The 12,809-nt window shown below is 58.1% G+C and overlaps 1 protein-coding gene across 1 annotated transcript in view; it reads right to left on the bottom strand.

Moving 5' to 3' along the window:
- KRT80 (keratin 80) overlaps positions 1 to 9,363 on the bottom strand; it is a 15,648-nt gene extending 6,285 nt beyond the window's left edge. Inside the window, exons 1-3 of the mRNA XM_042025742.1 lie at positions 8,915 to 9,363; positions 5,718 to 5,932; positions 249 to 309 (exon numbers count right to left, since the gene is read on the bottom strand). Of these exons, the coding sequence (XP_041881676.1) occupies positions 249 to 309; positions 5,718 to 5,932; positions 8,915 to 9,235 (597 nt within the window). The 5' untranslated portion in view covers positions 9,236 to 9,363. The remainder of the gene's footprint in view (positions 1 to 248; positions 310 to 5,717; positions 5,933 to 8,914) is intronic.
- Positions 9,364 to 12,809: the final 3,446 nt, after the last annotated feature.

Genomic DNA, 12,809 nt, shown 5'->3' with positions numbered 1-12,809 from the left:
GATGGGCTGACAGGCAATCCCGGGATGCAGGGATGGGGATGGGCTGATCCCCAGGTGCTGCCGGGGGATTTTCAGGAGTCATTCCAGACTCACCCTCCTGTGGAACTGGGACTGGTCCCCTCCCTGTCCTCCTCCAGACCTTGTTATCCCAAACCAGCTGAGCCTGGATCACCTCCAGGCCCTTCCCTGGCTGTGCAGGGCTGGGGAGAGCCAATCCAGTTGGAAAATTCCCTTCCCTTCCCGCTGACCTTTTTGAGCTCCATGAAGGTGAATTCCATCCCGCTGCAGAGGCGAATTTCATCCTCGTACCTGCGGAGTGCCCAAAGCACGGGATCAACCACGGGAAACTCAGGGACACTCAGGGTTGTCTCGAGACCCCCAAAGATCCAAACTTTCTGCTTTTCCTGTGACGTTCCCCCTCCCTGAGGCAACGTGGGCAGGAGTGAGGAGAAGCTGCCACATTCTGGCTGCCCTGGAACACCAGGAGCACTTTTGGGATGAAGAATCCCAGAGCAGAGGGGAGGGAGCTTTAACTGGGATTTCATTTGGGGCTGGGCAGCCTCAGGTTCCTCACAAAGGGATGGGGGGGGTGGGGGGGGGGATTGGGCTCTGCCCAAACTCTTCCATTTTCACCCCAAACCTTTTCTGTTCTGCTCATGTTTCCTCGGAGTTTCACTTCCAGGGTTGGAGTCTTCCCAAGGGAGAAAACTCTGGCTTGTGAAAATTCCAAGAATTCTGGACTGGTGCCATAACTCAGCCCAGGTGATTTGTGAAAGAACACAGGCAAAGGAATTCATGGAAAACTGCCCAGGGAGTGGAGGGAACCAACCGGGGATGGGGCGGAGTCCCGAGGATCCCTGTGAGGAAGGAGCCCCGCAGGTGCTCAAGCCCAGCTGGGATAGGGCCAGGGGCAAATGGATACGAGCGGGAATTAGGGAACACTCCAACCCTCGCTGGCTCCTGGGACAGGGCTGTGGTGATCCCAAATCCCAGGGACCCGACCAGGAAAGCCACAGGGTCCACTTTGGGCCCAGCAGTGCTTGGTCAGAGCAGGACAGTGCTGGGCTGGGGGTCGGTGTCCCACAGCGCTGGACACGCGGTGGGAATGTTGGGAATGTTGGGAATGTTGGATCAGAGCAGGCTGAGCTCTCAGGGAGGTCACGGCTTCCCTGCTCTTCCCTGATCCCTTGGGCTCACGACATTCCATGGAATCAGGGAATCCTTACAGTTGGAAAATCCCTTGGAAAGCATGGAGTCCAGCTGCTCCCCCAGCACTGCCACGGCCACCCCGACCATGTCCCCGGGTGCCACATCCACACGGCTTTGGGGACCCCACCCCTGCCCTGAGCAGCTGTGCCAGTGCCTGGACACCCTTCTCGTGAGGAATTTTCCCAGTATCCAACCAAACCTCCCCTGGCCCAGCCTGAGGCCATTTCCCCTGTCCCTGTTCCCTGGGAGCAGAGCCCGAACCCCCGGCTGCCCCCTCCTGTCAGGGACTTGTGCAGAGCCACAAGGTCCCCCCTGAGCCTCCTTTGCTCCAGGCTGAGCCCCTTTCCCAGCTCCGTCCCCATCCCTGGACACGCTCCGGCCCCTCGGGGTCTCTCTTGGTGGAAGGGCCCCAAAGTGACCCCATTTCCAGGCTGTGAACTGAGACTTTCAGTGCTGCTTGGACACGTCACCAGACGGATCTGGGGGAGGCTGAGACCTTGGGAATGAGGTAAAATGGGATGTCCCAACAGACTGGGGACAGAGACATCAGGAATGCAGCCGTGTGCTGCTGTTTGGGGTCTGGCACATCCAGCCAGAAGGTTCTTGGGAGCCCAGGAGGTTTTTGGGAGCCTTCCTTGTTGTGCACAACGTGTGGGAACAGGGAGCTGTGCCTGGGGCTGGGGAGCAGATGTTGGGAAAGGGGGGAAGTCGTGCTCAGGAGCTGACCTGGACTATCTGGAGCAGCTCCCTGGAGCTGCAGAGGAAGCTGTGAGGGCAGGGGGCTGTGACAGCCGCAGCTTTGGGCATTCCTGGGCTTCCTCCTGAGTCCCCCTCGGTGCTGAACTCGCCCTCCCCTTCCCTGCTTTTCCAAGGCTGGGCAGCAGCGGCTGACGGGATTCACCTGCCTGGTCTGTGCTGCTCACCTGGAAGGTGAGCATGGCTGGAACACTGTCAGCCCCCCATGGAACACTGTCATCCCCAATGGAACATTGTCAGCCCCCATGGAACACTCTCAGCTCCTCTGGAACACTCTCAGCCCCCAATGGAACACTCTCAGCCCCGCTGTGCCAGGACCAAGCTCAGTGCCTGTCCACAGCCTTCCTGCCTTCCTTCCTTCCTTCCCTCCTCCTCCTCGCAGCTCAGCCCGGTCCCAGTGTGTCCCAGTGTGTCCCAGTGCGTCCCAGCCTGTCCCCGCAGCCCTGGGCGCTGGCAGAGCCCCGCTCCCGGCGGAGCAGAGCCGGCCCGGCCGGCCCAACGCGCTCCTGCCACGCTCCCAGGACCGTGACTCACCCGGGGCTGGAGCTGGAGCATTCCACAGGCACATCCCAGCATTTATCTCCCGGGAGACAATCCCGGGGCACTGCAGGAGGGCAAATCCAGCCCTTCCTGCACTTAGGACACTTGAGACGGCGTCTGCTCGCCCCGGGCTCCTTCCATGGAGCAAAATCCAGGGAACCGGAGCTCAAGCAGGCTTAGTGCCCTCCTGGATGTGCCTGTCCCCTGTCCATCCATCAGTCCATCCCTCCCTCCATCCATCCCTGCGTTTGGAATTGCTGGTCCAAGGCAGCATCATTTGAGGAGCAGGTGGGAGTGTCCCACTGAGTCCCATCCCGCTGGGTTTGGGAAGTGGTCCCTGGCTCAGGATGGATTCAGGGTCTTACAGGGGGACTCCCCCAGGCACATTTCCCAGCCTGGAGGACTTTGGGTGTTCCCGTGTTCCATCCCGAATGCCCCAGCCCGGCTGAGGGATTCACTTCACTGGGAAATCCAACTGGTTCTCTGTTTTTCCTCCCCCAGAATTCCCTGAAGAAAAGAAACCTCCCAGATTGGCCCAGTTTGTGCAGAGATTTGCTCCAGAAATGCCCCTTGGCTGGGCTGGGGCTGGATGGGGCCTGGGAGTTCTCTCCCTGTGAATTGCTTTTGAGGGATGAAGCATCCCAGTCGTGCCTCATCCCATTGTCCAAGTCACTGGAAAAGTCACAAGAAATCCCATGGGGAGAACTCTCAGGCCGCCTGTTCCTGGGAGCACCTTCATCCCTAAGAAGTCAAGCTGGAAATCCCTGGAGTGCCGGGAGCTGGGAATGCCTGAAGCAATTCCTGAGTGCAGATCTGAGCACAGACTGCGGCTGCCCCATCCCTGGGACACTGGGAGGTGTCCCTGCCCACCCAAACCAGTCTGGGATTCTGCTTCCCTGGGGGAGAGCAGGGAGGGCCAGGGGCTCCAGGCAGGGATGGCAGGTCCTGACCTTTGAATTATCCAAACAAAGAGCAGGCAGGCACCTCCCACAAGGAATTTAGGAATTTTTAGGCACCTGGGTGTCACTTGAAGGGCTCCAGGGAGGATGATTTCAGTGTAAGGTGAAGAATCAAACTCCTGGTTCTTATTCCTGTCTAATTCCTCAGAACATTCCCTGTCCTTGGCACTGCTGAGGCCCCTGGAATGCTGGGGCTTGGGGACCTCCCAAGAAGAGAGACCCCGAGGGACTGGAGTGAGTCCAGAGCTGGGGAAGGGCTGGAGCAGCAGGGAAGGGGCTGGAGAACTCCTGAGGGAGCTGGGAAAGGGCTCAGCCTGGGGAAAAGGAGGCTCAGGGGGGACCTTGTGGCTCTGCACAACTCCCTGACAGGAGGGGGCAGCCGGGGGGGTCGGGCTCTGCTCCCAGGGACAAGGGAAAAACAGCCTCAAGTTCCACCAGAGGAGGTTTAGGTTGGATATCTGGAAAAATTTCCGTGGAAGGGGTTGTCCAGCCCTGGCACAGCTGCCCAGGGAGTCCCCACCCCTGGAGGTGTCCAAAGCCGTGTGGATGTGACCCTGGGGACACGGGCAGTAGTGACCACAGTGGTGGGGGGTTGATGGTTGGACCTGATGATCTCCAAGGGCTTTTCCACCCTGAATGATTCCACGATTCCAACCTGCTCTGAGCTGATTCAGGCATTTCACTGCTGTGTCTCCGTTGGATCTCCCTGATTTGCAGCCACCTCGAGCAGGGCTTGAGGAGCTGGAGAATCCTTGGGCTGAACCCCCTGGAGAGGACACGGATGTTCCTGCCTCACCTCGGGAGCGGGGCTGGATCCCAACAGGGATCCCTCGGCACCACTTTGGGCTGGAGAGTCCTAAATCCCACGGGAGCCTCCAGAGCTCCGGGAAGGTGCCGGTGTCACTGGGAGGGAAAGGCGCTCATTTGGGATTCTCCTGTGGGATGCAAATGAGCCCCATAATGAGGGAGGCATTGTCTGCTCCGGGAGCGGGCATGGCCCAGCTGCTCCCTCTTATCTGCACATCTCGGAGCTCCCCGGAGATAAGAGGAGCTCCCAGGAGATAAGAGGCAGCTGCACCTCCCCCGACCTTCAGCTGCCTCCCTGCTCTCGGTCAGGACCATTTGGGGCACAATTTCGACCTTTAGGTCAAAGCAGAGTTTGGCAGAAATGCTTCAGGTGAAGGGGGAAAGGAAGGCATCCCACACTCATGGAACAGAATATTCCTTCTTTACGAAGGAATTCCTCCCTGTGAGGGTGATGAGGCCCTGGAATGGATTTCCCAGAGCAGCTGTGGCTGCCCCTGGATCCTTGGCAGTGCCCAAGGCCAGGCTGGATGGGGCCTGGAGCAGCCTGGGACAGTGGGAGGTGTCCCTGCCATGGCAGGGGTGGGATGGGATGAGTGTGAGCCTGGAGAGGACAAAGCTCCAGGGAAAGCTCAGAGCCCCTTCCAGCCCTTTAAGGAGCTCCAGGAGAGCTGGAGAGGGACTGGGGACAAGGGATGGCAGGAGAGGACACAGGGAATGGCTTCCCACTGCCACATCCCAGGCAGGGATGGATGGGATGTTGGCTCTTGGGGTGGTGAGGCCCTGGAATGGATTTCCCTGTGGCTGCCCCATCCCTGGCAGTGTCCAAGGCCAGGCTGGACGGGGCTTGGAGGGGAAGGTGTCCCTGCCCATGGCAAGGGTGGCACTGGATGATCCTTAAGGTCCCTCCTAAGCCATTCTGTGATGATGAAGATCCTGAGCTGGAAAACACCCACAGGGATCGTCAAATCCAACTCCTGGCCCTGCCCAGGACACCTCAAAGTTCCCACCAGGAGCCAGGAGCGTTGTTGTTTGTACTGAGCAGCCTGGTCCAGAAATCACTTTGGGGACAAAGTTCTGGTTTGGGATAATTGTGTGGAGAATAAACATTCCCTGTTTCCATGGCTGTTGCTCCAGCAATGCCATTCCCTGAGCTGTTCTCCAGCAGAGGCTCCTCTCAGACCCTGCTCTCCTTGGAATTCCATTGTTATGGCTTTCATTGTTATGGCTTTCATTGTTATGGCTTTCATTGTTATGGCTTTCCTTTCACCTCTCCTTAACCAGGAAGAGGTCGTGATCCTAAACTCTGAAATCCATACTTCTGTGCACACCGAACCAGGAGTATTTTCCTGGGAATCTCAGCTGGCTGAGTCAAATCAATCCCACGCTGCTGCCTGTGCCCCAGCTGAATCCCCCTGGATATGGATGGGTATGGATAGAGACACCTACTTGCTCCGGAAGGTGTCCATGGTGCTCAGGACCTTCGCCAGCTCCGACTCCAGGTTTTCCTGCTCGTAGTTGAGCGCCTTCATCTCCTGGTTCATTTTGCTCATGTACTGCTCGTAGATGGCCTTGATGTCCGAGTCTGAGTGGGAATTGTCCTGGTCCTTCAGGAAGTTCCACCTGGTCGTCAGGATCTTGTTCTGCTGCTCCAAGCTCTGGACCTATGGGAGAGGTTTCAGAGGTGTCAGTGACACCAAGAGCCACACTCAAAGCCTGGCAGGGCAGGAGATGTTGGAGACCTTCAGAAGAGCTGCTGGAATCAGCAGATTTCCAGGGAATCCCTTCAAAATTAGGCCTGAGGATGGAGGGTTATGGAATCATGGAATGGTTTGGGTTGGAAGGGACCTTAAAAATCACCCAGGTTCACCCCCTGGCAGGGCAGGGACACCTCTCTCTTTTAGGGGACTTTTAGGGCTTTTACACATTACCCACTAATTAATTTCACAACAGAACACGGTGGTGTTGGAATAAACACGGTGACATCAAGATAAACGTGTTCACATCAGGATAAACACAGTGACATCGGGGTAAAGGAGTCACTGACCATAGGAATGGTCAGTTCTGTCACCTTTGCAAGTGACCACGGACTCCTGCAAACCCCTCCAGGATCTCCAGATCCAGGTGCTGACTCCAGTCCATGGTGCACACTCCGGCCCAGGTCACGCAGGGATGTCCAGGGTCAGCGAAGGGCAGATTTCCTGCCCCAGAGAGCACAAAGAGAGGGAACCCTCTGGACTGCGAGGAATTACAGCATGGAGAGGCTCAGGGAATGAATCAGGGTCCGGGTTTATGGCAGAGCAGCTCAGACAAAGCTCTGGAGAACGTCCCAGGTAATTACAGACTCCAGGTGAGATCCCTGTGCTGGCTCCGAGAGGACAACGCTGCCCTTCCACCGCCCGCCTTTGAGGAACCTGCTCCTCTTTCCCAATATTCCCAATCTCACCAGTAACGCTCCAAGTTTAACAGTTCTCATCTTCAAAAGCTCTTGGCCAACTCCAATTAATTGGCTAATTGCTACCTCTGGGAGCAACCCCAGTCACGTTTTGGCTGGAGATGCCGGAGCTGCCTCCCAGTTTCCTGTGGTACATCCCAGGATGACTCAGGGCCGATGCCGTGCCCGGAGCACTGGGGGCACTGGGAGCAGGAGCCATCAGACCTCCAGCCTTGGCCTGGGGTCCAAAGGAGAGGCAGAATTCCAGCTGCCAGCCCAGATGCGGCACCATCTTTCTCCAAATCCTTCTTGTCCGAACAGAGAGAGCAGCCAAGCAGAGCAAAGCCATTCCAGCGCTTGGGAGTTTCCAGCAGAAGGGCTCGGAGTGTTGGGATGTTCCAGGTCACACTCTTGGAGACCTCATCCTTCCTTCCTGGGATGGGAATGGATTGTGTCGGCTGTTGGTCCAAGTCCACCTTTAATTAATTCCTGACCTCCTTCCTAATCCTCAGCTGCTCCTTTTATCCCTCACATTCCTGTTCCCAAACCATCCCTGGGCTGAACTGGTTCCATCTTGGCTTCCAACATCTGCTTGGAGCTGAAGATCTTTAAGGTCCCTCCTGACCCAAACCATTCCTTGACTCTGCGACTTCTGCAATGTCCCCCTCACTGGAAACCCTCCCCTGCAGAGCCTTTCAGCAGGAGCTTTGCAGAGGGATCACCCAGATTTGGCCTCATTCCCTGGAATTTCATGCCTGAACACAGAAGTGGCCAAAGTTTGGTCCTCACAGGCCTTCCCCTCTGGGCTGCTTGGGATAAAGGCAGGGCCTCAAACCGGGGCTCCAGGCCTTGGCTTTTCCCTGTCTTCTTTTCCATCTGTCTGGAAAATAAATGCCAGCAGATCTGGAACAGCTAGAAAACCATCAGCACCAAACTCCTGTAGCTGTGTGGTCAATTATCCCTGGAATCACCTGCTGGAGATTGAGAACATCTGAATTCCTGATTAAAAAGCCAAGTTCTCTTTGACAGGGAAGTGTCATTCCCTTCCTCTGGAATGAGGGCCTGGGGCAGGTGCCTGAAGTTGCCACTTGATGCAGCTCTTGAAGCCTTCAAAGGAGCTCAGGAGCTGAAGTCAGAGACCTCGGCCCAGGGGGTGTCCCTGTCCTGAGGGGGTGTCCCTGTCCCAGGATCCACATGGATCAGGAGGTCGCTGGGTTGGGTTTGTTGGGAAACCTGGAACTCCCTCAGTTCTTCCCTCCCCGTTGCCCGGGAACAGGCCTGGCTCAGGCATGCAGGGTTTTGTCCCTTTCCCCTACTCCCATCCCTGCTCTGAGGGCCCAGCAAACCCCAACCTCTCCACCTGGACAGTCCAAATTCCAGCCTCCACCATGTGGGTGTTTCCCACACCAGGTGTTCTCCAAATTCCCAATGCCACGATCCTGGAAAGGCTGTGCGAGGCCTGGGCCCTGCTGGCACTGCCAGGTGTGACTGGTCACAACTGTGCGCCTTGGAGAGACTCACTGGAGGTGTTCCCACAGCCTTCTCCTTCCCAGTGTGAATTCAGGTCCTCGGAGAGTTAAAATGAATCAATCCCCGGCCACTGGAGGTTGGCAGGGAGAGCTGCATGAAGCAATCCCAGAGATTACATCTGTTTACGGAGCAGGGCTCTGCAGGAACCTGCCTGCACCGGGAGTTGTTTTCCTTGGAGAAACTTCTGCTTCTCCCGGCTGCGCAGAGATGAAAGCAACGCTTTCCTGGCCCCTCTCCTCGGCACCTCGCAGGCTGTGGGCGGGGGGTCTCCCTGGCCCTCCGCGGTGCCGAGCTGCAGGTGGGGATGAGTTTCCAGGGTTGAGTTTCCAGCTCTCTTCAGCAGCCGGAGTTGGAGCTGCCGCCACAATCGGCGTCACTGCCCGTGGCTGCTCGCCCACTCCGGGGCCAAAGTCCCCCCTGTCCACGGAGCCTCCACGGCTCTGCCGGGGCTGCTCGGGGTCCCCCAGGACCTCCCCGGGGTGACAGGCACAGCCCCCGGACACAGCGCCGGCCCCAGGGATGCTGCTGCCCTCGTTAGCAGAGAGCTCGGAAGGAGTCACTAATTGGGTAATTAGCCGGCTGTTCCCAGCCTGGCCGGGGGTGGCTGCAGGCCCTGGTGGGTCCCCGAGAGCCTGGGCAGTGCCTGCGCCCCCTCCCCACGCCAGCCAGGAGCTGGCCCTACCTTCTCGATCAGGGTCACGAACTGGTTGTTGAGCACTTTGATGTCCTCCTTCTCCTGCTGCCGCACGGCCTGGAAGGCGGTGTCGATGTCCAGGCGCACCGGGGCCGGCAGCCTCCCGTCCCTGGACAGCGGCGAGCAGCGCAGGCCGCCCGGGGAGCCGCAGCCGTCGCTGGCCACCGAGCCGGGGCCGTCGCTGGCCCCCCCGTCGGGGCTGCGGCGCTCCGGGGACGGGCTCCCGGCGGCTGTGCCGCGGCTCATCCTCGCCGCCAGCTCCCCGGAGCAGAGCGAGCCGCTGGAGAAGGCAGCGCAGGGGTTGGTCATGGCCGGGCCGCGGCTCCCGGAGGGGAAGGCAGAGAAGGGCGGAAGGTTGGTGGCTGCTGCTGCCGCCCCCGAGGAGGGAGAGCCGGGGAGCCGCGGAGCTGGGCCGGTGCAATGCCCGGCTCGTGGGCTGGTAATGAATTCCAAGCACCTGTTCTGCGATGTTCATTAAACGGAGGAGGGTGGAACCCTTGATGGAAATCCAGATCAACCTGTTGGCTTTTTGGTTTGGTTGTTGTTTTTTTTTTTTTCCTTTTTTTTCTTTCTTTCTTATTCCCTCCTCTGTCTGTTCCCTCCTTTCTTCAGGAGCTTGTTTGTGGGAGGAGGGCTCCGGCCCTTGCAGCAAAACCAAATCCTCCCAGGTAATTCCGGGCCCCAGCAGTTGCTTCCCTCATCCTTAAAAGGTGAGGAAAGGAACCGAAGGTGCCGGGCTTGGGAAGGACTGCTCCAGGCACGGCTCTGCACAGGGACTTGGCACACGGAGCCGGGATCAGCCCCTGGCCGCTTTCCAGCCCAAATCTGCAGGAAGGAACAGTGATACTTTCTTTTTTGTACGAGATGAGGGTTTAAAACCATAAAGAATCTGAATCGGCTAAAGAAGGAGTTGGGAAATGCATCCCAAGCTCGGCGTGGCCGGAGCGGCTCCTGCTCTGTCACCACATGGGCACAGCTTGGAAGGGTCTGGGGCTCCAAGTGTTTCAGAGAGGATAGGTCTGGTTTTAGGCATGTCAGGTCTGGTTGTAGGGATATTAGGTCTAGTTTATGCGTGATAGGTCTGGTTTTAGGGAGGGTAAATCTGTTTTTAGAAATGGTAGGTTTGGCTTTGGGGAAGATGGGTCTGGTTTAGGGAGGATAGGCCTGGTTTTGAGACCTCTGGGAGTGGGGTCCAAGAGTGCTGAGGTTGTTCACTCATCTGCTCTGGCAGCACCAGAGACCCTCAAAACCTCTGGACCCCGAGGTGGATCTCCGGTGCCCAAGTCTATCTTTGACTGCCCCATTCCCCAAAAGCCCTGTAAGAGCTGGAGACACCAAAACTCTCTGAATTTCAATGAGTTCTGGTGTCCCACTCTTAAATCCCTGTTTGCTACAAACCCACCCTGGAGATGGTTTTCTGCTTTGGCTCCGTTTCTCCTGCGAAGTTGGGAAAGAAGAACTCCCATCTCTGCCTCGTTTTGTGGCATCCTTGGGACGGGGAATGGTCTCCTCTGGCCATCCCAGTTTCCATTTTGTGGGAAAGCTGCTGCTTTGCTGCTCTGGTTCTGCCCAGCACTGGAATTTCCCTGCCAAGGGAGGTGAGGGAAGGTGAGGCTGGATCTGCCACGGACGTGCTCGGACAAGAAACGTCTGCTGAGGAGCAGCTGTAGTTTGGGAAGGACTTCCCAGGGAAGGGGACCCATTCCTGCAGGGTCGACCTTTCCTTCAGGTGGAACTGCAGTATATTGCCAAGAACGGGGTGTTCTCCCATGTCCCCCTTCCCAAAACGCCCTTTCCAGGGAAAATCCATTTGAACACCAGGTCACTCACTCAGTGGGTCCTTGGCAGGACTTTTCAGGGTAATCCTGATGGTTTGTTTTAATGATTAATCCCAAATTCCTGTCCGGAAGCAGCCAAAGCTCACGGCTCCTGCTCAGCGGTGAGATTATCCCTTCCTCGTGGGCATCTCCGATGGCTCTGCGGCTGCAGGCACAGACGGGACCCCAGTGGGCATCAGGTCAGGGGTCACCCTTGGCCTTGGGGCTCCTGGTGGTGCTGAGGGCCCTGGGCATGGCCCTGGAAGGCTGGATCCCTCCGAGGGAAGCAGGTGCAGGTGGAATGAGGGCGCTTTGGGGCAGTAGAGGCTGGGAGCAGTGTCTGCTCTGATCCTGGTGGGATGTTCCATGATCCCAGGTCATCCCACCTGTCTGAGCATCAATCCCTGCTCCTTTCTCCTCCAAGGATCAGTTCTTTCCCTCATCCTTTTTCTTCCATGAAATGAAGTTTCCAGACCTGGGTCCAGCCCATGGGAGCAACAAGTTTGGCTCAAAGAGCATCCCCAGGCCCAGGAAAGCTCTGCAGGTGATGGGATCCAAATGGATCTCGATGCCTTTTGATTCCCAGCTCCGGCACAGCATCGTGTCCTGTGTCCCGCATCCTCCCCATCCCTGGAAGCATCCAAGGATAGGGCTTGGAGCAGCATGAACCAGCGGAAGGGGGTGGAATGGGATGAGCTTTGAGGTCCCTTCCCACCCAAACCGTTCCATGATTCCCCGATCAGATGCTGGAGATGGGCCTGAATGCCTCTGCCACAGAAAGGTGCAGGAGGATGGTTCAGGATGAAAACTGCCTTGAACTCCTGGGAAAAGCAGCGTGGAACCCTGGTTCTCACTGGGATCACTGGAGCCACTCTGCTCTGAGATGGGTGAGGCTTTTCCAGAGCTGTGTCCTTCCAGCAGGATGGGTTTGGTTTGCAGGGAAGGGGTTTGCAGGTGATGTGGGATGTGTGGGAAGAGGACTCGGCCTCTCCTTTAGAGGCTGAAGCTCCTGCTGTCCCCCCTGGTGAGCAGAGGGCCCGGGGGAGTCCCGTGGAGGGGAGACACACTGGGAGACCCTGATTTCAGCGCCCGTGGTGCTGCTCCTGGGCATTTTTTGGTGTTTGTAGGGAAGGATCCCGTGGCTCCTCTGGAGGAGGGAGGACCTGTCCCCAGCTCAGCTCCTGCCCCTCGCTCCTGCCCCTGCTGCCCTCCCTGCCCCAGGGAGAGGCCAAGCTGACTCAGGCAGCTCCTGTCCTTCCTGATGTTCTCGGTGCTCCTCCTTGGCCAGGTATTTGGTTCAGTTTGGGATGGGCTGGTCCCCAAAACAGGGCATTTCAGCCTTCCTGGCTGCACAGAAATCCTGCTGGAAAGGGACAGGGACAAAGGAAGGTGGGGATAAGGTGGAGAAGGGGATGAAGGGTCCAGTCCCATCCGGCTGGACAGCTGTGTCCTCCCTCTGCTGCTCCCCAGGTGCTCACAGCCTGCTGTGGTTGGGTGCTGAGCCATCCCAGATCTCCCTCTCTGGCTGGGTCACTCTGTGTGCGGTTGGTTGGGGGGCTGAGGGGAGATTTAAACCATCCCCGGGAGCCTTGAAGGTGCTTCAACCCCCTCGGGCAAACCTGGGCAAGCTGTGACCCTGCCCTGGAGCCCTGGGGGTCATTGCCAGCACCTGGAACTGCCCTTCAGGGTCAGTGGCTCAATGTGTGCAGTGGAACCATTCCTGGGTCAAGGCTCCCCAGGTAATTGGGGTTTATTAGTGAGGAATGAACTGGGAATCAGCCCCAAGAGAGCTGAGTGAGGAGGAGGAGAAGCACTGAGGGGGCTCTGGAGGGAATGAGAGGGTCAGCAGGAGCCAGGTGATGGAGCTGCCCCTGGAATGGGAATTGCCCCTGGAGTGGGAACTGTGTCGGGCTGGTGACCCACGGCCGGGAACGGCTGGGGCTGGGGGCAGCGGTGGGACTGGGAATGGCCGGGGCTGGGGGCAGCGGTGGGACTGGGAACGGCCGGGGCTGGGGGCACAGGTGGGACTGGGAATGGCCGGGGCTGGGGGCACAGGTGGGACTGGG

This window comes from Corvus kubaryi, unplaced genomic scaffold (assembly GCF_017639235.1).
Source record: "Corvus kubaryi isolate FWS band 111438036 unplaced genomic scaffold, C.kubaryi_AGA036_p1.0 37277, whole genome shotgun sequence".
Lineage (NCBI taxonomy): Eukaryota > Metazoa > Chordata > Aves > Passeriformes > Corvidae > Corvus > Corvus kubaryi.
Note: the sequence above shows the minus strand (reverse complement) of the source record. Positions and strands in the feature narration are given on the sequence as shown.